Source organism: Megalops cyprinoides, chromosome 19 (genome assembly GCF_013368585.1).
Source record: "Megalops cyprinoides isolate fMegCyp1 chromosome 19, fMegCyp1.pri, whole genome shotgun sequence".
In the NCBI taxonomy this organism is placed as follows: Eukaryota; Metazoa; Chordata; class Actinopteri; order Elopiformes; family Megalopidae; genus Megalops; species Megalops cyprinoides.
In genome coordinates, this window is record NC_050601.1 from 12,077,728 (window position 1) to 12,105,488 (window position 27,761).

At 40.0% G+C, this 27,761-nt stretch overlaps 1 protein-coding gene across 3 annotated transcripts in view; it reads left to right on the forward strand.

The window, feature by feature from the left end:
• mybpc2a (myosin binding protein Ca) overlaps nt 1-27,761 on the forward strand; it is a 50,389-nt gene that overhangs the window by 13,294 nt on the left and 9,334 nt on the right. The window contains exons 2-13 of one of the 3 annotated variants that reach the window (XM_036552837.1): nt 2,632-2,667; nt 2,889-2,903; nt 3,041-3,061; nt 3,438-3,458; nt 20,954-20,968; nt 21,968-22,039; nt 22,235-22,383; nt 23,009-23,126; nt 23,593-23,641; nt 24,978-25,034; nt 25,573-25,742; nt 27,204-27,336. In XM_036552837.1, the coding sequence (XP_036408730.1) occupies nt 2,632-2,667; nt 2,889-2,903; nt 3,041-3,061; nt 3,438-3,458; nt 20,954-20,968; nt 21,968-22,039; nt 22,235-22,383; nt 23,009-23,126; nt 23,593-23,641; nt 24,978-25,034; nt 25,573-25,742; nt 27,204-27,336 (856 nt within the window). Of the gene's footprint in view, nt 1-2,631; nt 2,668-2,888; nt 2,904-3,040; nt 3,062-3,437; nt 3,459-3,644; nt 3,666-20,587; nt 20,609-20,953; nt 20,969-21,967; nt 22,040-22,234; nt 22,384-23,008; nt 23,127-23,592; nt 23,642-24,977; nt 25,035-25,572; nt 25,743-27,203; nt 27,337-27,761 lie in introns of those variants that run through there. The other 2 variants (XM_036552836.1, XM_036552838.1) reach the window with 2 other exon arrangements.

A 27,761-nucleotide genomic window follows, 5' to 3' on the forward strand; every position in this document is an offset into this window, starting at 1 on the left:
TGGATAAAGGGGTAAACGAAGACGGACAGGTTCTGATAATGTAGAATCGCGCTGCCTGAGACAACATGGTGATGTATTAACACTGAAGTCCGGGGGTAGCTCCATGCGAAGGCTGACTTATCGCTGTATTTAGAGGTTGTGGAACAGTGGGGGATGGAGCATCTGAGGAGTGAGAGACAGACGTGCCATGAGAGAGAGAGAGAGTACTGACAGGCCGTAACCTGAGAGACGGCGGGAGAGACGTGGGAAGGGCGAGGCGGCCGTGGAGCGACACAATGGCTCGTAAAATTCACACCTCTTTTGTTAGTTGTGTTCGATGTGGCTCGTTGAGAAGTCATTCACGTAATGATTTACAGCCTCTCATTCGTTAGCAGTAGGTATGAATCAGTATTGGACCAGCACCAATTGATGTGGAGAGGATACCTGGAAGATTAACAGTGGTTTCGTGATAACCGCAGCTGAGTATAACAGGAGAGACTTTGGTTTCCACGGTGATTAGGAGCCTCTGCTCCATTTCCCCTCTATCTTCAGAGCCCAGAGTGGCTGTGCCAGGCATAGAGGACTACAGAGTTACCGCATACAAACTGTTCGCAACCATCTCCCAGCTTCCAGCTGTCAGCGTACAGAAACAATGTTAATCACCCTCCTTTGTGAGAGTTTATAAGCTGCGGCTGTGTCAGTGTGGGCTTCCTCAACCCCTGCAAAAGCTCAAACTGACACATCCTCCCAGCCTGAAAACCCATCCCCAGCATGGCGTGACTCTGGCTGTGAGCTCCGCATGCCTGCCGGACACCTCAGGAGTAGATGTTTTGGCTGTCTGTGAACCTGTACCTGCAACCTGGTGAAAGAGGAGGTCCGCACACCATGGAATACCCAACCTCTCAACGCATAACCATCCAATGAATCAATTTTTCCCTTACAGACGGCGCTGCCGCCAGACCTTTAACATGGGGGAGGTATTTATGGTGCACTGTGCTGGAGGCACGCGCCTGATCTAAGGCCACAGGGGCTGCCATAAAACCACAGGCGCTGAAATCTCTTAACAGATTGCTGCCTGAAAGACAAACCTTATCAAAAATAGAGGTGTCGGCCATGCAGTATACCAGCTTGAGTGGTACCACAGAACTAGTCACGCAGTTCCACCCGTTTGTCAAGGCCAAGAGCGGTGTCTTATGACGGGAGTGATGAATACTGATAGGAAGCCGGTTCTCCAGTGCTACCCTATCTCCAGCTGCGGAGTCAGCAGTGGCCTGGGCCCAGCAGATCGTCTGGCTTGTGTGACCAGACCTCCGCAGGAGCCTGACCGCTCCCTGACACCATCCCGGAGAGCAGCCCAATCTATCAGAGAGACCAGACAGTACCCGCTTAGCTGGCCAACTTCCACCATCACAGGAAGCTCCCACACGCAGTCAATCTGCAAAGAGGTTTATCCATAACTCGGAGCAGAAAATAAAATCACCTTTTTCACCATGTGACGCAGCAGTTTTTGTCCTTTTCTGTGAGACTTGGTTAAAATTGTGAGCTCAGACTGAAGGCACGTGGTTTCTGTTAGACTGACTCTGGGCCTGGGTTCCCTTGGAACCTTGCAATGCCTCGGGTTGTGAAGGTCTTGGTGGAGAAGTCCTCTGTTCAGCAAAAATCATGCCCTTGCAATGTCATCAGTGGCTCAGCTACCTCATCAGAATGATATGTGTTGGCTGGAATTGAAACCTGCTCGTCAGACATATTATGTTCCTGAGTTTGTAAGAAGCAGCACCCTACAGAGGAACTTCAAGGTCACCATTTAAATATATCCCTATTATGACAATATGTTTTTTGCCATCAACCTAAGCTTAATGGACAGTTCTGTAAAAATGTCTAATGGAAACAGTAATCCATTTTAACATCATTCCAGAAGTGCTCAATTGCCTCTTCTTTTAAACCTCCCTTGAATTTCCAAACCTCATTTCTTTCGCCCCATTGCTTGTCATTATGAAAATGTGGAGGGCAGTTCTCTTGCAAGATCTCCCTTTTAATTGTTACTGCATTCCTTTGGGACCCAATATTCTATCTGCCTCTTGCCTCAACCCTCTGATTATTATCAGATTCAGGAAATTTAACAGAATTCAGCCTCAGGTGAACCACTTTCATTGTCATGTTCACTGCCTGAGGCTTGTGATCTCCTTACCCATCAATCACACATGTATCCACAAATTAATCCATTTACCAGTATCCATCAGACAGTTTCTTGAATGTAAAACATAATATTTATTTACAATACTGCTGATGCATGCTAACCTTTTGAAAGTCAGCTCAGGTTCGAGATAATGCCATGTAGCTTGGCCATAATTGTTAACTGCACAGCTTGTAGTGATAGAACATAAGTTAGGTATTTGGGATGAGCTGCAACATGGACTGAGCTGGGTTACCTGAGACCCCAGAGTGATGATGTGCTCCATTCCAAGGGCAAAATGTAGAATAGGTGAATGATAAGAGTTCTGTGTCACCCAGTGGTCTGACATTCTGAGTCTCAGTCTCACCAAGCCCAAGGCCACTAATGTACCTTTACCCTGCTTCACTTTGACACATAAGCCTTGCCTGTAACAAATGGGCTTGATTAATGTTAAACCTTTGGGTTGTCTTTTTTTTTAGCTGCCAAGAAAGACAAGACTGCAGCGCCACCTGCTGGTGAGTTTATACACAAACTCCTCAACAATTGCACAAATTTCCTGTTCTGTAAATGCCCTTATGAGGGAAATGTATTTCTAACTGACCAACACAAATGAACACAGAAATACAAGAAACAGTAGGAATTCATAGATATTTGCCAACAGATGCTTGTTGTAACTGGAGATCATTTTGAGTAACCAGTTGGTCAATTATTGGTGTTTCTGTGTTCTTCTTTTCAGCACCGAAACCAGAAGGTGAGAAAAGGACTGCAGTGTGGTTTTTTTGTCCTGTGCCGACCTGTGGCAGTGTGTCAGACATGATGTGCTTTGCTGAGTCAGTCCAACATGGCATCTGTGTGTAACATCTGTGTCTAATGTTTTCCTTCATTCAGAAAAGCCAGCAGAGGAAGAGGGTAAGGGCATCATGAACTGACACGCCACAGAAGTAAACTTTCTGTGGGGATGTGACTGAGAGTGTCTCTGGATGCAGGCAGTTGGGTTTGCATGCCACTCTGTAGCCAATCAGTGAGATGAATTCACATTATTTTAATGAGGTTTTTAATTAACACCGGTTATTCCATAAACTCATTTTGATCACCAGAGACAGATTTTAAAACAGAAGGTGAGACACCGAAAAACTATAGAGGTGGATGTGTGTATGTTTGCAGGACGTGTGTGTGTGTGTGTGTGTGTGTTATGTTATTTCCATAAATCATTGAATCATTCTTACTGTAACATCATTTTCATATTTGCTAACATCTATGGCTCAATTGTTTCTTTGATTAATAGAAATTAAACTGGAACCTAAAGGTAAGAGAAAGAAACAATGCATAGAGCTATTTGTCTCCAATGTCTATGAATGTGTGTGGGTGTGTGTATGTGTGCGTGTATGTGTGTGTGTGTGTGTGTGCATGTTGGTGTACACATATGTCAGCACAACAGCATCTCCATACTGCACGAAATCCTGATCTTTAAATCCTGTCTTTTCATTGTCAGAGGAAACACCTTCAGATGAGGGTAAGACCTTTTCAGGCTGAATACGTGAATATAGTCACAGCATGTATGTATATGCATACAGATATCTGTATGCATGTGTAATTGTGGGCGTGCCAGTACAGAGTAGAGGAGAAAAAGACAGAGTGAGAGAAAGAGAAAGAATCAGGGAAAGAGAAAGAGAGAGAGAGAAGCATGTGAAGGTATGCTGAAGGTACGGTGTGCTTAAATGACATGGCGTGAGAATACTTTGCGTTAAAGAAGATGGACAATTGATTTGCACTTGCCAGTCGTATTCTTCCTGCAAGTTGTTAACTCACTGTTAATGTTTTCAGCTTTGCATTTGTCCTTAAAACAATCTTCCCTACTTTCTGATATTTTTGTTATTTGGTATTGTTTTTTGATAGCTTTAAAAGATTACCTTGTAAGCTTTTGTACTGTTGTCAGTTCTTTCCTTAAGATCCAGGGGAAAGTATGACAGTAAATGTACTAAATGTAGCAGTTCTTCACTGTATTAATGTACATCTAATCTAAGACAATAGACTGATGGATTACAAGCTAATATGAGGGAAACTAGTCAATGTTAACTTTGAAAGGATGACTAACATGGTTAAAATATTAACTTATATTATAGTAAATGTGTTCAAATGTCTCATTCATGTTTGTGCTGTTATGGAGATACTGACATAACAGTTAAAACTTTGGCAATTTCACATCATATAATAACAGTGACAGCAACAACAATAATAATGTTGTTGTTGCTACTACTAATAATAGAAATAGATGTTGTTAATATTGTTATTTGGTAGATGCCCTCTGGGAATTAGAGGACAGAGGCAATGCGTGACACTGAGCAGTAGAATATATATTTTAAATACAAATTAAAAATTGAAGCAAATCCCATTTGAGTCATATTTGCTGGCTGCCAACTACCTGCAGTAAGCATAGGCTTGGAGGGTTTCACTGTTTATTTTTGATATATGCTTTACCTTAAATATGCTGACTGAGTGTAAAAGTGAATACAAGCTGCCATTGGTACACAGTGGAGGGAAATGGAGGATGATGAATGAGAGTAGGAGGCAACAGAGAGGACCAGCAAGGCAGCTGAGCTCTGTCTGAGAGCTGTGTACAGGACATCGCCAGGGCCTGAACCAGTTGCTGACTGGAGCAAATTTTGATAGTTGTGTGGATTCTTTTGGTTTTCTCCATGAAAAAGAGGCAGGTGTGCACTAGCTGTGTGATGATTTTGAAGATTTTGCAGGTGTTAACTAAGGTGTTGCTCAGCTGAGAACTACAGCATGAGTGAGTTTGAGGTCATAGCTGGACACAGTAGGAAATGTCAGGAGGACGTACCAAAAATCATGAAAATCACCTGGATCTCTGAATTTATCTTCTACAGCTCCCTTATGAGAGACATACTTTATATCTCATAATTCACACGTGTCTCCTAAAAGTTAAAAAGATTTAAAAACCATTTCTGTAACTTTGGTGTAAGAACCCTTGTGATGCAATGAGGGAACCCCGTGATCTGTAAATAGATAGAAGACTAATGGGCCAAGGACTGGGTCTTGTAGTACGCCTGTTGAAGGGTGCTTAAGAGTAATTGTGGAGCCTGTCTGGGAGACCTGGTCGTGGCAGTCTGCTAGGTGTCAGGACACCCAGCATGAGATCCTCAGGTCAGGTCAGGTACGCCACCGAGCCAGGTGCACCACACTGAGCTAGGAGGGAGATCACAGGGGAGAGTGCACCTGCATGTGCAGCGTGCAGAAAGAATCCATCACCGAACAGAGGAGTGTCTCCCTTGAGTAATGGGCACAAAAGCCAGCCTGGTGAAGATCCATGAGAACGATCTATAAAAAATGACCACAGTTTATGAAAACCCTGTTCAAAGGTTTGAAGATGAAGAGGATAAAGATGCATGGTGGTTATTTTTGACTGCTGGCAGAGTAAGCCTGTTTTGAAGTAGAGGGTACGCAACCAGCTGTGAAAGGATCTTTTTTCCTCTATAAGTCTGAACAAGAAATGAATAGCAAAGTGTGTTGCCTTTGTATTATGGTCATATGTAGCTGGTTTGTTAAAATTTAGAGTCGAGATTGCGGTAATACGGTACTGTATGAGTTGTGCTTTATGTCTTTGTCATATTTGTGTGTGCGTGAGTTCTGGCACGTGTGTTCATAAATCATTGCTGTCACTGTAACTTCATTCACATGCTGATGTTCTTATCTCAGTCGTTTCGTTAAATTGAAAGAGTTAAAACCTGGGGCCGAAAGTGAAAGGGCAAAATAATGCACAGAACCATTTTGGTCAAATATGTATAAATGTGATTGTGTGTGTGTGTATGAGTGAAGGAGAGACAGGGTGTGCAAATTCTTTATGTTAGTATAACCTGTACACATTTCCCACGTTGAAATTGTGTCCTTTCAGTATCAGAGGCAAAACCTGCAGAAGAGGGTAAGGGCTTATCAGGTTGTGAATATGATTGCAGCATTTATGTATATGCATACAGATACATGTATGTATTACTATTATGAATGTACCTGTTTATGTTGTTTGTCTGTGTGTGTGTGTTTGTGTGTGTGTGATTGCATCTGTAAGTTTTGACATATGCATTTACGTATGACTGTGTGTGCATGTGAGTTTTTGGTAAGGGATGTAGATGGAAAGTGTGTGTCTTGTTCGTTTGTATATGTGTTTACAGTGCTACTTCTATTAAGCGCCCATTGCCTTTTCTGCGAATGTTTGTATAGTGTACTTGTTTTAAATCCACAAATAAAGACACAGAGTGGGAGGACAGTTAATGTGCTGTGTATCTGGTGCAGGCTTTACTGCAGAGAAAAGCAGGCTTGTGTTGCAAAGAACAGCTCTTATCTTTCATGGCTTAAAGAACTTGATTCAGACTTGAGCACACCTCTCAGCTAATCCATTTGTGGATGGATGACATAATGGTATGTCCCGCTGTATCATCCATCCCCTGAATCCCAGTTTCATTTAGAAACATCTGGATTTCTCAGCACATCTATTGTGCTTGGTACTGTAGAGGTCATACTGAACACTTCAGACCACTTCATACAGGCATCAACACCTGTAACAAAAATTGTCAAGTGAAGTGATTAGGATCCATTTCCAAAGTGAAGCAATGATGCCCTGGCATGTTTTGCACATTTTGTTAACCTGAGCAAAGCATGGGAGGCTGCTCAATTTGCAGGTCAGTCCCTTGCCACAAAGTTCCAGCAGACCCCTTCATTTTTACCACTCTTAGTTCCTTACTTCCTTTTGAACACTTTGGATCATGGCTTACCCAGGACCGAGCCTCTTACTTCAAATGATGCAGCCAGCGTCAAAGGGTTCAATTCATCCTCGCCTTGATAATGTGGAACAAGCTGATGCTTCTGCGGAAATTTCCATCCATTCTGAGCAGCGTCCTGCTCTCGAGCTAATGTAGCATCTCTCCTTGCTTCTGTCTTTATCATCGCCACTGTGACAGGAAGACTTTCCAGTTGGCTGAGTGTAAACACTCTCTCAACAGCACTCTTCATCTCAGACTCGAGTGGTGAACGAGATAATCTGTCTGCATTTGCATGGCATGACGTCCGCCGGAATTCAGTGTTGTACCTGTGTCCTCTGAAGAATAAAGTCCACAGCAGACGAGCAGCTGGAATCCCTTTTGCATGGGTTGATGATTGAAGACAGTGTCCGATGGGTAGTGATTAATGTGAATTCTTTACCATAGAGGTATTGGTTAAACCCTTTCACTGTCTACGCCAAACTCAATGCTTCTCAATCTAAGCATAATTTCTTTTTGTAGACAAGAGTACAGAGTTGCTCCCGTGACAGTAATGTCATGCAAGTGCTAGGACAACCCTTGTAAGATGTGATCCATTGCTCTGGCCTCATGGCTGGATGCTTGAGCCATGACAAATGCTTGCCTGTTGAAACTCTACAGCTCTTTGAGGGTGTTTATCATCAGAAACACACTGGAGTCTTCATCCATTTCCATCTAAACAAAGACCTTGACCGAGTCCACCTTACCAAATTGTTGCCAGCCAGACAGGTTAGAAAAAAATATCTTCACTTCTTTACAATGATTAATTCTCTGCTCGTAGATATGAATTAATGCAGACTTGCCCCCACCCTCCCTTCTTCAGTCCTATTGACTGTAAGCGCAACAGTAACTGTGCATGGACTCCATTTCTGTTTCCACCCTCTCGAACCTGGGCTCTATTAGTAAACAGTATTCCATTTTATGTCCTACAGTGTGTTTATTACATGTTTAAATACTGATTGAGAAACATGAGGACTTTTAATGGATTTCCCATCTTGAATCTTCCTCAGCCACTTATGCCCCCAGAGTGCTGGACCACCTTTCTTGACAACATTTTGCACCTCTCCTCCAACTGATTTTGTGCTGTTCCTAAAATATCCTGTTTTGGGTGTTTTTACTTGTCACATAATTTGATGGAGTTCCCCTGATGTGTAATTATGTATGCTGAAGTGCACTTCAGGGCAATGTATAATTATTTATGTGGAAGTTTACTTCAGGGTATGCGTTGACATTGTATTTGGAGTAGTATAGCTCCTCGGTTATGTGTACTGCATTGCACTTACAGATTGACCTAGGCATGCACTTGTGATCTCAGCACTATGGTTTGACGCTGTCGCGTGTCCATATGTGGTTAGCTGTGTCCTGTTTGTGCAACCTTTGTAATAATGAATTGTGAATTCAGGTCAAAGATAAAAAAATACTTGTACTATCATACTTTCAACAAAACGATCTTCTGGTTGTGTAGTAGGGTAGATAATATGAAAGTATGAAAATATTTTCTGTATAAAATAAAATGAACACTGAAGGCAACGTCAGTGTTCATTATAAATGCGCTATGAGATTTGATTTTGAAGTCGTGATGGAGCCGTTAATCGTTGTTGCAAAAGAAATTTGGTGGTTTTGCTTCATGGTTTTCTACTTTTTAACTGCTTACTTCCACCCAAACATTTTTCTACAGTTAAGGAACAGCGTTTTTGGCATAAATAGTCCATAGTTCCATCAAGGTACCGCTTTATAATTATAACAATATTTCCTCAGATTCCATGTTTTTGTGTAAGCACAGCGTGCATATGACTGTCTCTGTGTGTTTTGGTATGTCTCACTGTAAATTGAATCATTGTAGTTACTGTACCATCATTTCCCCATGTACTAATATTTACTAACAATTGTCTCAATTGTTTCTTTTTGGTTGATAGAAATTAAACCTGAAGCTGAAGGTAAGAGAAATAAAGAGAACACAGAATCATTGATGTTCAGCAGTTAGTCATGTAGAGGAGGTGACTGTGTATTCCAGGTTTTTTATATCTATGTTCATTTATATCAGCAAAACTTTACAGTTCATTCACTTGAGTAAAATTCCCCACATCGAAATTCTGTATTTTCAGTGTCAGAGGCAAACCCTGCTGAAGAGGGTAAGAGATTATCAGGCTAAACATGTCTGTCTGTATATTTACATACATGCACATGTTTGTATAGGTGTGTAAGTGAGAGATAGGAAGAGAGAGATGTGAAATATCAGATGCCATTTATTCATTATTCTGCCTTAATTAGAGCAAAGAGAATATGAAAGCATAATCATTGTTCAATATACTGCAGTGATGATAGCAATTTTGGGAAAAAAAGTGGATAAAACCCAAAAAATCTATAGTGATAAGTCTATACTGATGGGAGATACTGAGAATTATTTATGAATGTCTCCTTCTCTAGATAATGACAATTTAAAATAACAAATAGTACCCACCTTCTCAACTTACCAAGTATGAATATTCTGATTATCATGATCCTGTAACCTCAGTATGTACAGGTATTCGAACTTGAAATGACCAGTGCCGTGTGTTCCTTCATATTTGTGTCTTATGTCATAGCTCTGAAGTGCTACAGTTTTAATCTGAGCAGTTTAGCTCCATAACAAATTTAAAATAAATTTAAATTTAAAATACAGAGACTGAAGAGATGTTTGGCTAAAATAGGCCATAGTTCCACTGACATCACATTTTGCAAATGCATCTGTTGTGTAGTACATCCACAGAATATAAGTGTGTCTATGAATATGTGTATGTTTTCGTATGTATCATAATCACACATACATAACATAAATCATGGAATCATTGTAGATATCTTAACATAATTTCTGTACTTACTAACGTCTCTGCCTCAACTGTTTCTTTTGATAAATAGAGGTTAAACCTGAGGCTGAAGGTAAGAGAAAGAAACTGTACTGTTGAAGATTAACTCATGCGGAGCCTTCGGGCTGGTTCAGAAGAGCAAAGCTTTATTCTCGTCCTCCGGAGGAGAGTCAACACATTCCCACAAGACAGGAAATGCAGTTAACTCTGCTTTAAGGCGAGAAACAGTTACATATATAGGGACATATATAGGGGCTCCTTTCTACGTGTACATGATTAGCAGCACATACGCTCCACCACCAGTTCCTCCATTATCTTCTTGTTTTGACTGTCTTATGCAGCTGGTTCACCGGTGTCCTTGCAGTAAGGTGTGGTGACCCAAAGAATATTGGCACAAGCAATTAACTGTCATCCCTCTTCAGGGCAGGCCTCTGCCTAATATCAGCAATACACTTTTCAGTTACACAACAGAGATCAATAGTTCTTCCAAAAGCAGTGACTGGCTATATATAGCTTTAAGAAATATACCAAGTGTCATCAGTTATGTTCTTATCAACAAAACATTCATTACACTTTCATTTTCTTCCACAAGTACACGGAACCAGGTAGTGTCCAGTGTATATGAATGTGTTTTTTTAGATGGGTGAAGTGAGTGAGCCAGGGTGTGTTTATGTCTTTGTTCATTTATATCAACAAAACATTACAGTTCATCCTCTTGAGTAAAATTCCCTACATTGAAATTCTGTATTTTCAGTGTCAGAGGCAAACCCTGCTGAAGAGGGTAAGAGATTATCAGGCTAAATACTATGACTATGATTGTAGAATGTATGTACATTTGTGTACAGGTATGCATGTAGAATTGTAGGCTTGTCTGTATTTGTATGTGTGCATGTGCCTGTATACAGTATGTGTGTGTGTGTGTGTGTGTGTGTGTATGTATGAGAGAGAGAGAGAGAGAGAGAGAGAGAGAGAGAGTGCAATGTGGTATAGTGGTATCTGGAGTTCTTCAGTATATACTTCATATATTATTAAACTTCGGTACAGGAATATTGATAACTCTATATTTTAACTCATCAGTCTTATCCTCGTTGTTGTTATAAAGTAAACGCCGATGCCTTCAGTGTTCCATTCTCGCTCCTAACAATCTCCCGTCCTTGTATGCACAGATACTATGCCTCATGTAGGCAATGGTTTCACATGCCTTGTAAACTGATAAGGCCATCAGGCTTTTGCCATGCCGTGCCAGACCAAAGATGCAAATCCTGAAATGCCATTATTTTTAATTTTGTTGCGTATGTCACACCTCTGAATTGTTACAGTTTTTAATCTGAATCGTATAGTAGTTGTGTAGAGACTTTTAGTGGGCCCTTGTTCTACCGATGCCACACTTCGCAAATGCATCTATTCTGTCGTACATCTACAGTATCTAAGTGTGTCTGAGGGTGTATGCATGGTATGTGTCACCATAAGTCATGGAACCATTGGAGATACCGTAACATAATTTTCATGCTTACTAATTTCTGTCTCAACAGTGTCCTTACATTAATAGAGATTAAACCAAACGCTGAGGGTGAGAGAAGCAGCACAAAAAACTGTTAGTGTCTGGTCTTTATGTGCTTGTCTAAATATGGGTGAGGTGAACATACAGTATATACCAGGGTGCATTTAAGTCTATCACAGGAAGCCATTAAAAGCTACGCAAACGTGGTTGAAAGACCACATATTGAAATTCTGTTTTTTTCAGTGTCAGAGGCAAAACCTGCTGAAGAGGGTAAGAGCTTTTCAGGCTAAATATCTGAATATGACACAAAATTGTGTGTGTGCACACAGGTCTGTGTAAGCTTATGTAAGTTTGGATGTGTGTATTTATATTTGTATGGGAGTGTGTGTGTTTGTGCCCTTCAGTCTTTACCAAGTGGATTCCTAATCAAAGATGCACTGTGCTGTCATAACATTTAGTTATTGCCATAATTTAAGTAATATACATTGGTGGTGAACAGTGTCCTGTAAGGCAATAGAAAACAGAAAAGTGTGCAGTCCAAATGCTGCTATTATATCAGAAATGAATTAAAATCTAGTCTGTATGAACGTGTATAACATTGTGTGAATGTGTGAATGTGTTTGTACATATATGGGTCAGCTGAGTGTGCTAGGTTGTGTTTATATTTATTTTACGTCAGCAAGTTAGTAACATCTACACCCTTTGGTCAAACTCCCCACATCTTCTCAGTGTCAGAGGCTAAACCTGCAGAAGACGGTGAGAGCTTACTAGACTAAATATGTGAATATTGTAGATTCTGTAACATCGTTTTAATATTTTCTAACATCTGTCTTAACTGTTTCTTTTGATTGATAGAGATTAAACCTGAGGCTGAAGGTAAGAGAAGGAAATAGTACACAGAACCAGTTAGTATATAGAACCAGTGTATATGAATGTGTTTGTCGATGGGTGAAATGAGTGAACCAGAGTGTGTTAATGTTTTTGATTATTTATATCAGCAAGCCGTTACAATCTATGCTCTTGGTTAAAATTCCCCACATCAAAATTTCTGTCTTTTCAGTGTCAGAAGCGAAACCTGCAGAAGAGGGTAAGAGATTATCAAGCTAAATGTGTGTCTACGATGGTGTATACCTATGTATAGGTATATATAGGTACATGTGTGCACGTGCCATTGTGAGCCTGTGTTTATTTAGGGAGAGAGAGAGAGAGAGAGAGAGAGAGAGAAGAGTGTGTACTGCTTTTAGAGTGGTATCTGGAGTCAGAATACCTTAAGAGACGAAGATTGATAAAGCTGCATGTTCACTCACCAGTCCCTTCCTACCTGTTGGTATAAAGTACCTGTCACATCTGCTACAAAACAAATACCACCAGTTCTCTTAACTTGCCAAATCCAAAAAATCATCTCATTACAATGATCCTTTAGGCGCACTATGTGTGGTTGAACTTGAAATGATCAGAGCCATGTGCTCCTTTCATATGTGGCTTATGTCACAGCTTTGAAGTGACACAGTTTTTATCCGACTAGTTCAGCTCCATAACTAATTTCTACAGAGAAGAGAGAGTACTGAAGAGAGTTTTGGTGGAAGTAGGCCATAGTTCCACTGATGTCAAACTTTGCAAATGCATCTATTATGTAGTACATCTACAGTGTGTGGGTGTGTCTGTGTGTATTTTGGTATGTGTCTCCATAAATCATTGAATCATTGACATTTTTGCAGTGTCAGAGGCAAAACCGGCAGGACAGGGTAAGAGCTTTTCGGGCTCAATATCTGAATATGATGTGTATGTATGTATGTGGCTTTCAATATTTGCCAAGTGGACTCAGAATCAAAAGTGCATAAATTACACTATGATACCTATTCATTGTCATAATTTCAGTGAAATAAATTGGTAGTGAGCAATCTTCTATGAGGACTAGAAAAGAAATAGAAATTATCTCTGAACTAATCATATTCCTTTCTTTGATTGTTTTCACGTTTAACAGTCCTGACAATTTAAGTAAGAATCACCCACCAGCAGCAAATTCATTTTTATCTAATGCATCTAAGAATGAGAAAGGTTACATTAAATCACTTTAACAGTAACAAAGAGATTGATCATCATTTTTGAAGATAAATCCATTTTTGTTAAAACTATGACTTCATATAAAGTGCACAAAGGTAGCGCGATCACATTAAGTGCAATCAAGTAAAAATGAATCAGCTACTAATGGTTGATGCTTATTTAAAGTGTGTGCAAGTTGATTATGCAAAGTAATTCAAGTCCTGTATAATTATCTGATACATAAAGGAAAGCTCTCTGCTTGCCCTGTTTGTGGTTCATAAGCTGCTGCCGAGTTGGAAGTAGTCCATAGGTGCTGTGATGCCACACCCTAGTTAGTAAAGCAACCACTGTGAACAGTTCAATATGTATATAGTGTCTATGTTTCTGTCTTTGTGTGTGTGTGTGTGTGTGTGTGTGTGTGTGTGTGTGTGTGTGTGTGTGCGTGTGTTTGTAAGTACTTTCGAATATTGAATTATTGAATCAATGTAGTTACAGGAACATCATTTTTATATTTATTAACATCTGTGTCTCAATTGTTTCTTTTGATTAATAGAGGTAACTGAAGGTAAGAGAGAGAAACAGTACATAGTTCCATTGTGTATAAATGTGTTTTTCTCAGTGTGGCAAGTGTGTTTGCTTCAGTTTGTGTGCCACTGAACACATATGTCAGCAGAATAGCATCACCATACAGTTTACTCAAAATGCTAATGGTAAAGTCCTGTGTTTTCATTGTCAGAAGTAACACCAACAGAAGAGGGTAAGAGATTATCAGGCTTAATATGTAAATATGGTATGATATTGCATGTGTGTATATGCATAAAGGTCTGGTTTTAAATGTCTTTTAATCTGACTGGGTGTTCTTTTGCTAAGAATTTCATTCCTAATACGCAAAATTGCATCTGATAATTTTGGTAATCATACTACTGTCAGTCAAGAAATACATTTGTTGAGAACAGACTAGAATAAGTGATAGACAATATGATGTCAGTGTGCAATAAATTGAAATTTTGAAAAATTCTTTTGAAAATATATAAACTTTTAATTTGCTGTAATGTGATTGATTTATGTTATAAATGGTAAAAACTAAAAAAAAAAAACATTCCAGTAAAAATCATAATGAGATTTTACTACTTTTACATTTTTGGCCTTAAAATACCCAGTGATGTCTGTTCCCTTCCTGTGAAATATAGTATAAAATCTGTGTAAAAAAGGTTTTCTGAGCCACATGCTTCTCTTATTCTGATTCTGATATTGCACTGATGTACCATATGTAGATAGTTTGTATGTTTCTGGGTGTCTGTGTGTCTTTTTATGTGTTTGTATCAACATGCATTTCTGTGAATCACCAAGTAATTACTGTAGTAGTTCCTGGAAGGTCTCAGTTGTTTGAAGACCCACTGTGTATCAGTGTGTTTGTTTGCATATGGGTGAGGTGGGTGTGTTTATGTCTTTGTTAATTTATATCAACATTAGTACAACGTATGCACTTGACACAAATTCCCCACATTCCCCTGTCTTTTCAGTGTCAGAGGTAAAACCTGCTGAAGAGGGTAAGGGCTTATCAGGCTAAATTTGTGAATATGAGACAAATTTGTATACAGTATGGGCACACTAGCCTGTTTAAGCATGTCGGATGTTAACATTGGATGTAGCTGGATGTTTGTATTTGTGTGTGGGTCACATTGTACATTATGTGCAACTATAAAAAGCCTATATAATGCCCACATAAGCATTGCATAACAGCTGCATTAAACATCCATAATACATTGTGTGTGAAATATGACACACTTTATCATGTCATATCATGCGTTATGTAGAAAAGACTGTCACCTCCAATCACACCAACAGTGCCACATGAAATTGGGGCACCTCTTAGCCCACCTATATCATGGGTATGGGTTGGAAGTGACATTCATGATGTGATAAAGTGTGTTGTGTATCACATGACACAATTTACATACAGTACATGTATGTCAGCATGCCCATACTTGACTCCACTTTCCTACATTGAAATTTTGTCTTTTCATTGGCAGAGGCAAAACCTGCAGAAGAGGGTAAGAGCTTTTCAGGCTTAATGTATGTATGAGTCTGGATACATGTTAATTAGTCTGACTTTGGGTTTGTCTATAGGGTCAGCATGTGTTTGTAAGCTTATATTTGAGTCAGTCAGTTAAGGTATTCATTGATTACGTGGTGTTTTGTAAGTGTGTGCCTTAATGTGCCTTTGTTTCTGCATATATAATAATAAACCAGTACAAGCTCCATATGTTGTTGAAACCCCTACATTAAAATACTTTCCCTTTTATTGATAGAGGCAAAACCTGCAGAGACAGGTAATCTTTTCTTTTATATGCAATTTGACATGCTTTGCAATCTGACCCTGTTGTCAGTTTTTTCCAAATGAATATGCCATATATACACAATACTTACACTGTAATGCAATGGCTATGGTTTTATTACAGTATTTATTTTTAACAATATTTAAGTAGCAAATTGCATTATCTTCATACTATATAATATCTTGTGTCTCTGTTGTGTAACACTCACAATTATTTAGTCCATAATTTGCTTCCTGAGTAACTGAAAAGCCTTCTGTAGAAGTAGGCTATGGTTCCACTCGTGACACACTGTGATCATTTATCTGTTTGTGGACAGTATGTGTGTCTATAAATAATAAAACCACTGTATTTACTATAATATTGTCACATTTACTAAATTTCTCAATTGTTTCTTTTGATTAAAAGAGGCTACCCCTAAAACTGAAGGTGAGAGAAAACAAAAGAGCTGTCTGGGTCAAATATGTGTGAATGTCAGTGTAGTGTGTGTGTGTGTGTGTGTGTGTGTGTGTGTGTGTATGTGTTTAGGGTGTGTTTCTGTTCTTGTACACATATGTCAGCATTTCAGTAAATTCCACACACACTTGGCTCAACTTTCCTACATTGAAATTCTGTCTTTTCATTGACAGAGGCAAAACCTGCAGCAGAGGGTAAGAGCTTTTCAGGCTTAATGTATGTATGAGTCTGGATACATGTTAATTAGTCTGACTTTGGGTTTGTCTACAGTGTCAGCATGTGTTTGTACGCTTATATTTGAGTCAGTCAGTTAAGGTATTCATTGATTATGTGGTGTTTTGTAAGTATGTGTTAGTCTGAATGTGCCTTTGTTTCTGCATATATAATAATAAACCAGTACAATCTCCATATGTTGTTGAAACCCCTACATTAAAATACTTTCCCTTTTATTAATAGAGGCAAAACCTGCAGAGACAGGTAATCTTTTCTTTTATATGCAGTTTGACATGCTTTGCAATCTGACCCTGTTGTCAGTCATGAATGAATATGCCATTTATACACAATAAATACACTGTAGTACTGCTGTAATGCAATAACTGTTTTTAAAACAGTATCTATTTCTGAACAAGAATGAATCAGCAAACTGCATTCTGTTCATAGTATATGATATCTTGTGTCACAGTTTTGTAACAGTCTGACTGTTTTTCTCGAGCAACTGAAAAAGGCTTCTGTGGAAGTACACTCATGATGCACTATAATCACGTATGTGTGTGAGAACAGCATGTTGTACACCATTACACATCTCCGAAACCACAGTTCCCCTGCAACAATTTGTGTATTATAGCCATGATTGTCACATTGTGTGTTCATATCAGAATGAATACCTGGATTCCAGATATTTTTGACTGGATCTGTGGGGTGGGTCATGAGTACTGAGTAGATTTCTACACTGGACATTGCAATGCAATAGAAATTAGATGAACCTGGGTGATCATGCAGCAATGACAGGGTAATGTGGTGGCAATGTGAACAGTATAGGACACACCAAAGTTACAGATGGAGTGTGACTGTGTTTTGAAACTCAGTGAGAATTGCCCCTTAATGTGGAAGACATGTAAATGTGCCTCTGTTTGTATCTGTGTGTGTCTGTGTGTGTGTGTGTTTCTATAAATCATGGAATCGCTATATTTACTGCAATATCTCATATGTACTTAAATCTCTCAATTGTTTCTTTTGGTAAAAAGAGGAGACACCTAAACCCGAAGGTGAGTGAAAAAACAAAACACAAAACCATTTGGGACAAATGTGTATGAATGTGTTTGTCTGCAAAAAGTGTGTGTGTGTGTGTGTGTGTGTGTTTGTCATCATGCCAGTAAAATCCACACAGACTTGGCTCCAGTTTCCTACATTGAAATTCTGTCTTTTCATTGACAGAGGCAAAACCTGCAGCAGAGGGTAAGAGCTTTTCAGGCTTAATGTATTTAAGGGTTTGTCTGTGGTGTCAGCATGTGTATGGAAGGTTATATTTGAGTCGGTCAGATAAAGTATTCATTGATTATGTGGTGTTTGTTAAGTATGTGTTAGTCTGAACTTGCCTTTGTTGTCCAGCTGTGTATGTGTGTGAATAGATATGAGTGTGTGTATAAAAGTCTGTAATCATGTTTTTTATGTCTGAATGTATACTCTGGAAAGTAAATCTGTGCCTGTTTGTGTATGTATGTATGTGCCTGTATGTGTACATTTATCCGTCTGGTCACCTGTAAATTAGCATGTGTTTGTCTATCAGTGAATTCAGCAACATGATCCTGTAGGTGGCCATCATTATGTGAGTCAGTCAGTACTACGATCAATGATTCAATAAGTCTGTGGGCTCTTGCTAAGTCCAGTATGTGTTACTCTGAGGATTTCTGTGCACATGTCAGCAAGCCAGTAAAAATACTTTTTCAATTATCGTACACAAAATCTGCAGGGTAAGGTGAGATACAGAGTGTATACCTCTGCAAACACATGGTATTGTGTCTGAATGTATGTATGTATACACTGGGCAGTTGGGGTATATTTTGTATTTGTAGGTATTTATTTATGTATATATATATAGGTATGTGCTGGACCTGTAGGCATATGTGTATACATTTGGATATGTGCTAATTCTAAGTCTGTGACTTTGGGTCTGTCTAAGGTTTCAGCAAAATGTCCTTGAAAGCTTGTTCTCTTAATCAGTGCAAAATACAGTCATTTTGTTTGTTTGTGGCTTTCTCTATGTATGTTCTAGTCTGAGCATGTTCCTGTTTCTACATATATGCCAGCAAAAGCATATTCGAACCCATGTGTTAGAATACTGTCTTTTCGTTATCAGAAGCAAAACCTGCTGCAAAGGGTAAGAGAGAGACAGTTTAAACAGTGGTGGCATGAAGACTGCCTGTGTGTGTGCCTGTGCATATATGGGTATTTGTATTTAGATGCATTTGTGTATATGTATTTAAGCGCAAATAAATAAATCCTTCTCTTTGAATACATACTTTTGCATGATAGAAAATATGTATGGATGCAAGTGTGTACGACTGTCTGTGAATTTGTAGTTCTGTGTTTGCGAATCCATGTATGTATGCAAGCACTTGACAACAAGTGTGAGTATTTGTCCGTGCATAATGCATATATGGAGGCTGCGTCTCCATGAATTCAGCAGAGCTCCAGTGCGAACTCGTTTCCCCACTTCCTGAATTAAAGCAGTTTTTGTTTCAGTGACCCGGCAGGACATCAGAACAGATCATTTCACACAACCCCTCACTGTCACTGCATACTAATATCTGTGTATCAAGAGTTTTCTTTTCAACTGGAAGAAGTAATGGGCAGAGAAAGGGAGCAACCTTCAGAGTTGCTGTCCGTCACTGTTTCTGTTGGCTCTGGCTTGAGCAGTCTCTCTGTCAGTCACGCGGGCAATGTTTGCGTATGTCAATCACACACAGCGGACATGGTCATTGAGTCAGTGTGTCTCTTAGCAAAAGGCAAATGAAAGGAGGCTTCATTGTCACTACTAATACAGACTTTTGCTGTGATGGCGTCCGCGACTCCCCCTCGGTGAGGGCTGTGGGATTGAAAACTGTCTTTGGAGAGCTGAGCTGTGACAGTGTGCTTCGGTCCCTTTTATTTTGTGGCTTACTCAGCTACCTCCTACATGCCTGTTAAAGATAAAAAATACTGACACATATCTGCCTTCTCTTGTGCCATATAAACTTTGGAAAAAGTTGAGACTATGGCTTTCGATTTTGATGATAGAATCAATTGTAATTTATAGTGTTTAGAGTGTGTTATTATTTGTTGTCTATATCAGGAAACAACCAAACATATTGTAACAACCATAGGTATTCCTGCAGTATAGGGCAGTATATCAAACATGTAATCCTTGATTACTCTATGGTGCTTGTAAGCATGTGATATTCCATGTGTTTGCTCATAGCTGGCTATCACACATGTACATGACTATTTAAGATGAGTGAAGCAGTGTGCTCACCTTGGTTTATGATAAAGCATGCCCAGTTCCTTTGTCTGTCCATCTTCTCCACGTGGAACTTTCTCAATGCATTGTGTTGGTGTTTGCCCTGTGGAGCAGGCACAGGTCTTCGTGTAAGCTGTCATTAACCACATTTCCACTGCCCAGGCAGACAAGGACATGCGTTGGCAATGAATGTGCCAGGGTCTAAAGACACAGGGCAAAGGCTGGGGACAAAATCTTCCTTGGTAGCCCTGTTTTGGCTCCCAAGTCACACATCCCTCAATGCCACAGAATGCTGGATGAGGTGCTAATACCTTTAAAAATTTGATTTCCTCCCATTCACGGACTACCCCTGGGTTGGGAGACTAACTTAATTTGCTATCAGAGCTTGGACCTGGCCATGTGGAGGTGAATTGCAGAGAGGAATGATTTTCCGTAATGTATTTCAGGTCAAGCAAACAAAAAAAAAGATAATTAGGATCTTTTCTTTTTTTAATGACCACACCCCCCACTTCACAACCAAATTAACTGAAGCCCCACCCCAAAACCGCACTACTAAATGCATATAAAATACAGGTCTTTACCATGATGCCTGCAGCTGTATGTTGGCCCCATGTAATTACTTGTAATAATTTATTAAACCCAATCAATTTCCAATAATGATATGAAACAGTATATACAATTAGCTGTTAATGGCTATTAATGCTAGACAGCACAACATCCTGCAGAACAGTCATTGTATACAGATCAGGAACTGTGTACATCAGCACTTGCAGTTTCACAGCACTTCAAGCATAAATTAGCCCTAACTGCAGCACCTAAAAAAGAAATAGTGAAATCCTTGGCACACTCTGGTTTGGCTCAGCAGTGGAAATGGAACTGTTCACTTCTCAGATGTCATTCAACATTCATTCATATGTACATAAACATTTTCTTGTGTTTTTCTCAGAGCAAATGTGTGAGTCTGAAGGTGAGAGAAGGACCGTGCCTTTTCTTCTAATGCTAACAATACCGTTATGATTATGAGTATTATTAATAATAAGGATAACAATATAAACTCAAAAACAAGAGCTCTTTAAAGTATCAATGAATTAATCAGTAATAATCATAGTGCAAGGAAAAATATTAACAACCACAAATTTATCTTACTCAGAAAAAAAGCAAAAGAATTCAAAAATGCAAGGAGAAAATGGCATGGTGATTTAGTGTCTTTGTATGCCTGTCTCTGCACATCTACTTTCATCTGGGGAAAAATATCTATCTTTTAGAAGTAGTGACTAATTTATTCCCTCACTTTTCTTTCCCTCTTATGCAGAATTGCCTGCAGATGGTAAGAGATCTACTTTTTTTCTTATTTTACTTAATTTGAAACTATAACACAATCTCATTGATTTTCTGTGATTTAATAAAGGGTGGTAACTGTATCATTTTATATGACAGTGGATGAGGAAAGTGAAAAACAAGTGAGCCAAATTCAAAGTCAATCAATTAAAAGTAAGAGAGAATATATTTATCTGAACAATCATTTGGAGCCTGTTAAGACTTGCTACTTGTCTATTTCCCAGTTTTGTTTGTTCAATGTAAAAGACTGAGAGGAGACAACCAACACTGGTTTCATGTTCAGGGCTTAAGAGCACAACATAAACTCAAAAAAGTAGCTTTCAGTTAGGAGATTTCATATGTTGCTGAGATGATGTATGGCATTACACCAGTGCACTTTGAAAATGTCTGCAATTATGAACAGGAAACAGACAGAGATGTGTGAGAGTAATTTGCTATCTTTCTCAGTGTGCTCAGATAGGTTCTGCTAAGAATGTAATAGAAGCATCTCTGTCTGTGTAGTTGACAATATGGAAAATTCAGTCAGCACAACACATCAGAACAATGGATAACATTAAAAAGTTCATTCAGTGACCATTGTTCTCAGAAATTTGGAATTTCTTTCTAATTCAAACAGCAATAATGTGATATTAAGCTTGGAATATATACAATTATAATAAAAAACCGTCTCATCTACCCTCTTGAATGAACAAGAATAATGTCAAATTTGCTTCTGTAAGTAAGCAAACACACAAGCAGAAACATTATGTTTCAAACTGTGGTTTATACCCTTTACATTCCACCACAAAAAGGTTCTGATACCAACATTGTAGGTGTACATTACTGCTACAGTACAAACCTTGATGCCAACTAGCATAAAGATGAAAAAGAATAAAAAAAGAGGCATTAAGAATATAAGAAAAATATAACAACATAAATGCATGTATTTCTGTCATTTTGATGTAATCACCAATACCTTTGACCTCTTTGTTCACCATCCTTACCCCAGGGGGTACAACAGGGAAAACAGAGCTGTCTGGACTCTTCATTGAGAGGCCGGAGAATGCCACTGCCACCAAAGGTGCGTTTCACCTGCACAGTGGTAGCGCATTGCTCCATCAATTTTCAGCTTATTGTTATCACACAACTGACACTGCACAACTGTTCACCAAATAAGTAACACCCATTGCTAGCCACAGTTTTTTTTTTGGGGGGGGGGGATCATTTAAGTTCCTGTGCCAGTTATCGACAAGTCGTTTTTGGTTATTGGTGGCAGGGAAGGACATTATTTTCATAGCGAAGGTTGATGGCTCCAACCTGCCGAGGAAGCCAACCCTGAAATGGCTGAAGGGGAAGTGGATGGACCTGGGCAGCAAGGCGGGCAAGCACCTGCAGTTCAAGGAGACCTATGACAGGAACACCAAGGTGTGCACTTGTCTGAGAGCTGGTGTGCATGGTTTAAATAAAGAGTTTATTGAGAAATGCAGAGCAAGCTTAATTCCTTTGCATTTAATAGGAACAGCCAGTGCCAAAGAGAGTGGAGGAGAAAAGAGACAGCATAGAACCATATAAATAGCATAAATAGAGATCCAGGGAGACAGTGCCACAGAACCAGAGAGACACAGAGGCAGGGGGACAGAGCCGCAGAACCAGAGAGGCAGGGGGACAGAGTCACAGAACCAGAGAGACACAGAGGCAGGGGGGACAGAGCCACAGAACCAGAGAGGCAGGGGGACAGAGTCACAGAACCAGAGAGGCAGGGGGACAGAGTCACAGAACCAGAGAGACACAGAGGCAGGGGGACAGAGTCACAGAACCAGAGAGGCAGGGGGACAGAGTCACAGAACCAGAGAGCATTGGCTGGTTGTGGGGTTATTTATATGCACACATGCACATAAACACACATACACACAGACACACACAAAGACACAAAGGTGAATATTCTGTGTTGTTAATCTGTGCCCAGTGTCAGTTTTGGTACACAGAATTTGTCTAATTGGTCAGCAGTCTGTTCAGAACAAATATCCAGTTGCTCCTCTTCTCCTTGCAGGTGTACACTTATGAAATGAAGATCGTCAAGGTGGTGGACGGTGACGCGGGGGGTTACAGATGTGAGGTCACTGTTAAAGACAAGTGTGACAGCTGCGTATTCGAGGTGTCCGTGGAAGGTGAGTCGTAACATAGCTGTCCTGAAAAGGTGACAACTAATATAACCATAAACCATTGCTCCTTTTAGGTCATGCAACCTGAATACCTAAATTCATCAGTGTAGCAGGCATTCTGTATATTAGCTGGGTAGGTTCACAGTCAATGTATCTGTTACATGGTTCATGTATCAGTTACAAAATCAGTGTAACAGTTGTATAGCCAATGTACTAATTACACAAAGTAGTTACTGAGTGTAAGTTTCTCCGGCATGTATGACATCAGGGCATAACTACCTACCAACTTAATGATTGGTTGTCCAAGAGCAGTCCACAAAGTAGCCAGTAAACATCAGTGTTTCAGTCAGAGTATTCATTAGACAGTCATTGCTTCAATGATACATTCAGTGAATAAGCTAGGCAGATCATGCGGAATATCAGGGTACTAGTGTGTGTTATAACTCTGGCCTTTTACCTATCTGTTCTTCAGCTGCCCAAGAGGAGCAACAAGCAAACATTCTGGAGGCATTCAAAAGATCGTGAGTATCAATGAGAACGCCTCTGTGGCATACATGCCAGGGTCCATGTACGTGTGCCTTTTTGTCACAAAGCTGGTCCAGTATCCAGTGTGCTCCAGTTCCCTACATTGAAATACTGTCTTTTCATTGTCAGAGGCAAAATCAACAAGAAAGGGTAAGAGCTTATCAGGCTAAATGTGTGAATATAATTATAGCATGTATATATATATATATATGCATACACATACTTGTATGCATGTGTATTTGTGGGCGTGTCATTTTGTGAGAGAGTTTGTGAGAGTGACTGTGTGTGTGTGTGTGTGTGTGTGTGTGTGTGGTACGTATGAGTAAATATGGGAGCCAGTATGAATCTGTCTTCTTTGCATTTACAACCACCGAAAACTCCTATACACAGAGTTGGCTCCAAATATCGATATTGAAATTCTATCTTTTCATTGTCAGACCCAAAACCTGCGAAAAAGGGTAAGAGCTTATTAGGTTTAATGTGTGAATAAAATTACAACACTTAAATATATGCATACAAGAACCTGTATGCATTTGTCATTTCGGGCATGTCAGTTTACATGTGAGTGTGAGCACACATGTAAGTGTGTGTGTGTATGTGTGTGTGTGTGTGTGTGTGTGTGTGTGTGTGTGTGTGTGTGTGTGTGTGTGTGTGCGTGCGTGCGTGCGTGCGTGCGTGCTTGCGTGCGTGCGTGTGTGTGTGTGTGTGTGTGAATATGGGAGCCAGGATGAATCTGTCTGAAAACTCCTATACATAGAGTTGGCTCTAAATATCGATATTGAAATTCTATCTTTTCATCGTCAGCATCAAAACCTGTGAAAAAGGGTAAGATTACAAAATTTTAATATATGCATACAGGAAACTGTATGCATGTGTACTTTTGGGCGTGTCAGTTTACATGTGAGTGTGTGCGCACATGTGAAAGTGTATGTGTGCGTGCGTGTGTGTGTGTGGGTAAGTATGAGTAAATATGGAAAGTATGGGTAAGTATGAGTAAATATGTAAATTTGCATTTACAACCATTACAAAGTCCTGTACACAAAGTTGGCTCCAAATATTGATATTAAAAATCATAATTTTGAAATCTTTTCATTGTCAGCGTCAAAACCTGTGAAAAAGGGTAAGAGTTTATTAGGTTTAACGTGTGAATAAGATTACAGCACCTAAATATATGCATACAGTAACCTGTATGCATGGGTACTTTTGGGCGTGTCAGTTCACATGCGAGTGCGTGCGCATGTGTAAGACTGTGTGTGCAGTCTGCACAGGTCAAACTGACCAACAGTACATTGTATTTCAATAGAGACCAACACCCTCTTTTCCTTCCTCTAGAGGGGATGCAGGGGAAGATGCAGGGGAGCTGGACTTCAGCGCTTTACTGAAGAAAAGGTGAGGGCTTTTCATTCCTTTCAGACGTTTGTCCACCCTTCTGACCCCTGGTCCACCCCTCCCTGTCTCTACCATTGACCACAAGCTAAAGCCTCTTCTACTCTAGTGTGGGGTTAAAAAACCTATTTTGTCTTGGTCTTTGTTCATACTGTTTATTGGATTTTACAATTCAAGTGGCAGTTCATTAAATGTCATGGATGTCACTCACCCTGCTCAGGGACCCACCAGAGCCCTCTGTCTTCCCTCTGTCTCTCTCCCCGCCTCTGAATCCGCCTGTGCCTGCCTGACTTTCTGAGTTTTGAGATGGTGTATTAGTGAATCTGTGTGGATTGTCTGAAGGAGAACCGATTTGTTGTGTTTGTCTTTGTGTCCCCCTTTTCCCTTTCAAGTCTTGCTAAGTGAGACTAACAGCAAATGACATTTTATTGCCTCCATTTTGCTGTTTGCTTTTAATGGGAAAGGATTCCTAAAACCCCAAATTGTCTCTCCCTCCCTCTCTCTCTTTCTCTCTCTCTTGCCTTCTCTGTGTAACCCTCAGGGAGGTTAAAAAGGAGGAACCAACGGAGGAGGTGGATGTATGGGAAATCCTGAAGGCAGCAAAGCCCTGTGACTATGAGAAGATTGCCTTTCAGTACGGCATCACTGACCTGAGAGGCATGCTGAAGCGTCTGAAGAAGATGAAGAAGGTGGAGCCCAAGAAGTGTGATGGTAAGGAGGAGTCGCACAGAGTAGCACGACTGAACAGTCCTCTGTTCATACACAGGAAATAAAGAGTTACGGGTGTTGCAGTTTTTTGTTGAGAAGGGGAGATCCAGGGAGTAAGTATGAAAGTGTTTTACCAGTTTTTCATATCAATGATGGGCCTGGTATATTAATACTTTGAGCACCATCCAAGCATACAAACAAAGAATAATAAAAGAATGAAACCCACTCCTTACAAATGTAGTGTCTTTCTATCAATTGTTATGGAACTCTGTCCCCCTGGTTCAATGTGTCTGTTTTCCTAGTTCTTTGTTTCTGTGTTAGTTGGCGTGTGTGTCTCTCTTGCTCTGGCTGTTCCTCTTTCTCTCCCTGATGCCTCCAGGCCTCTGTGCCCCTGGTCCAGTGTCTCTCTGGTTCTGTGGCTCTGTCCCCCTGCCTCTGTGTCTCTCTGGTTCTGTGGCTCTGTTCCCTGGGTCTCTATTTATGTGTGCTATTTATGTAGTTCTGTGCTTTTCTCTTGCCCCCCCCCCCCCCCCCCCCACACACACACACACTCACACACTCTTTGGCACTGACTGTTGCTATTAAAGGCAAATGAATCAAGCTTGCTCTGCATTTCACAATAAAGTCTTTATTTAAATGCTGCCATTGATTTTACTAGACTTGCAAACCTAAAACCACTTATCAATGTGTTTGATCTACAGCCATAAAGTGACAGCATGCTTAGATAAGCACAATATATGCATAGAATTGCACATGGGAATACTCTTCTGAGAAGCATATTACTATTTTGGTACTGTAATTGAAAGTTTAATTCTACAATATATACCTGAAACAATGTCAAAGCCCTTCATTGTTCTGAGAGTAAATTCAGGGCATAATTATTTGAGAGCATAATTATTTATAATTCTCTCTGGTCTGCAATATATTCAATGTAACTTATTGCAATAAAAACAATTGAAATTTTGGTGAGTCCTTTGTGTCTGCCTCACAGACACTTAATTATGAGCTGTGGATATTCTTGTCCGCATTTTATCCACTGACTTTACCTCAATGTTTTGATGTTTGGTCTCAGCAGGAATACATAACAAAGCATTTTTATTGTTTTAAACTAATAGGTTACACATAGTAGTCTGTGTGGACATTATAGTACAGCTGGGTAACTTGCTAGCTAGCTCTGTGTTTTAAGGGGCACTGAGGGTAGTGGAAAGCCAGCAGTCTATCTCTGTCCCCAGACCAGCACCAGCCCACAGACAAAGCAATTAAGAAATACTGAGATAGATGCAGTATTTTAGCCATTTTTGATATGTTGTGTTGTTATATGAGCAATAAGTGAGGAAAGAGAGATTTTAGAAAAGGATGTTGAAAAATAATAATAATAACAACACCTTATGCCGCCAAGAGACATGCTTATTTAAGTGGAGTTCGACCAGAGGACATACACTGTCAATGCTTTGTTCCTCGTAGCTTTCCTGAAGAAACTGGACTCGGCCTATTCTGTGGACAAGGGCAAGAGGATCCAGCTGTTGGTGGAAGTGGCCGACCCCAATGCTCAAGTCAAATGGCTGAAGAATGGTCAGGAGATCAAACCCTCTGCTAAGTAAGGGACAGTGGCGGTGTGACTGCATTGGAGGTTTCATATGTTTTTTTGTATGTGTGTACACATGAACCTGTTTTCTATACCTGTGTGTGTGGGTGTACTGTGGGTGGATAGGTGACAGATGGAGTATGCAGTAAGCGGGTGATATTGCACTGTTGTAAATTGATGGGTGTGAGACGGTGGGGCTCAGTGCTGTGGCTTAAGGCTCCTGTGAGCTTAGAGGCAGGATGAGCAGAACTGCATGGGCAGCCATGTGTAAATCATGGGGTGTCAGGGAGTTGCGGAGCTGAACAGACAGACCCATTACAGAGGGTAGACTTACAGTTCAGCGATTGAACATAGATTGCATAGAATAGAAACTTCAGTCAATGATCAAACATTTCATCATTATTTATTTCTATTATTACATATATTTCTGTTATATT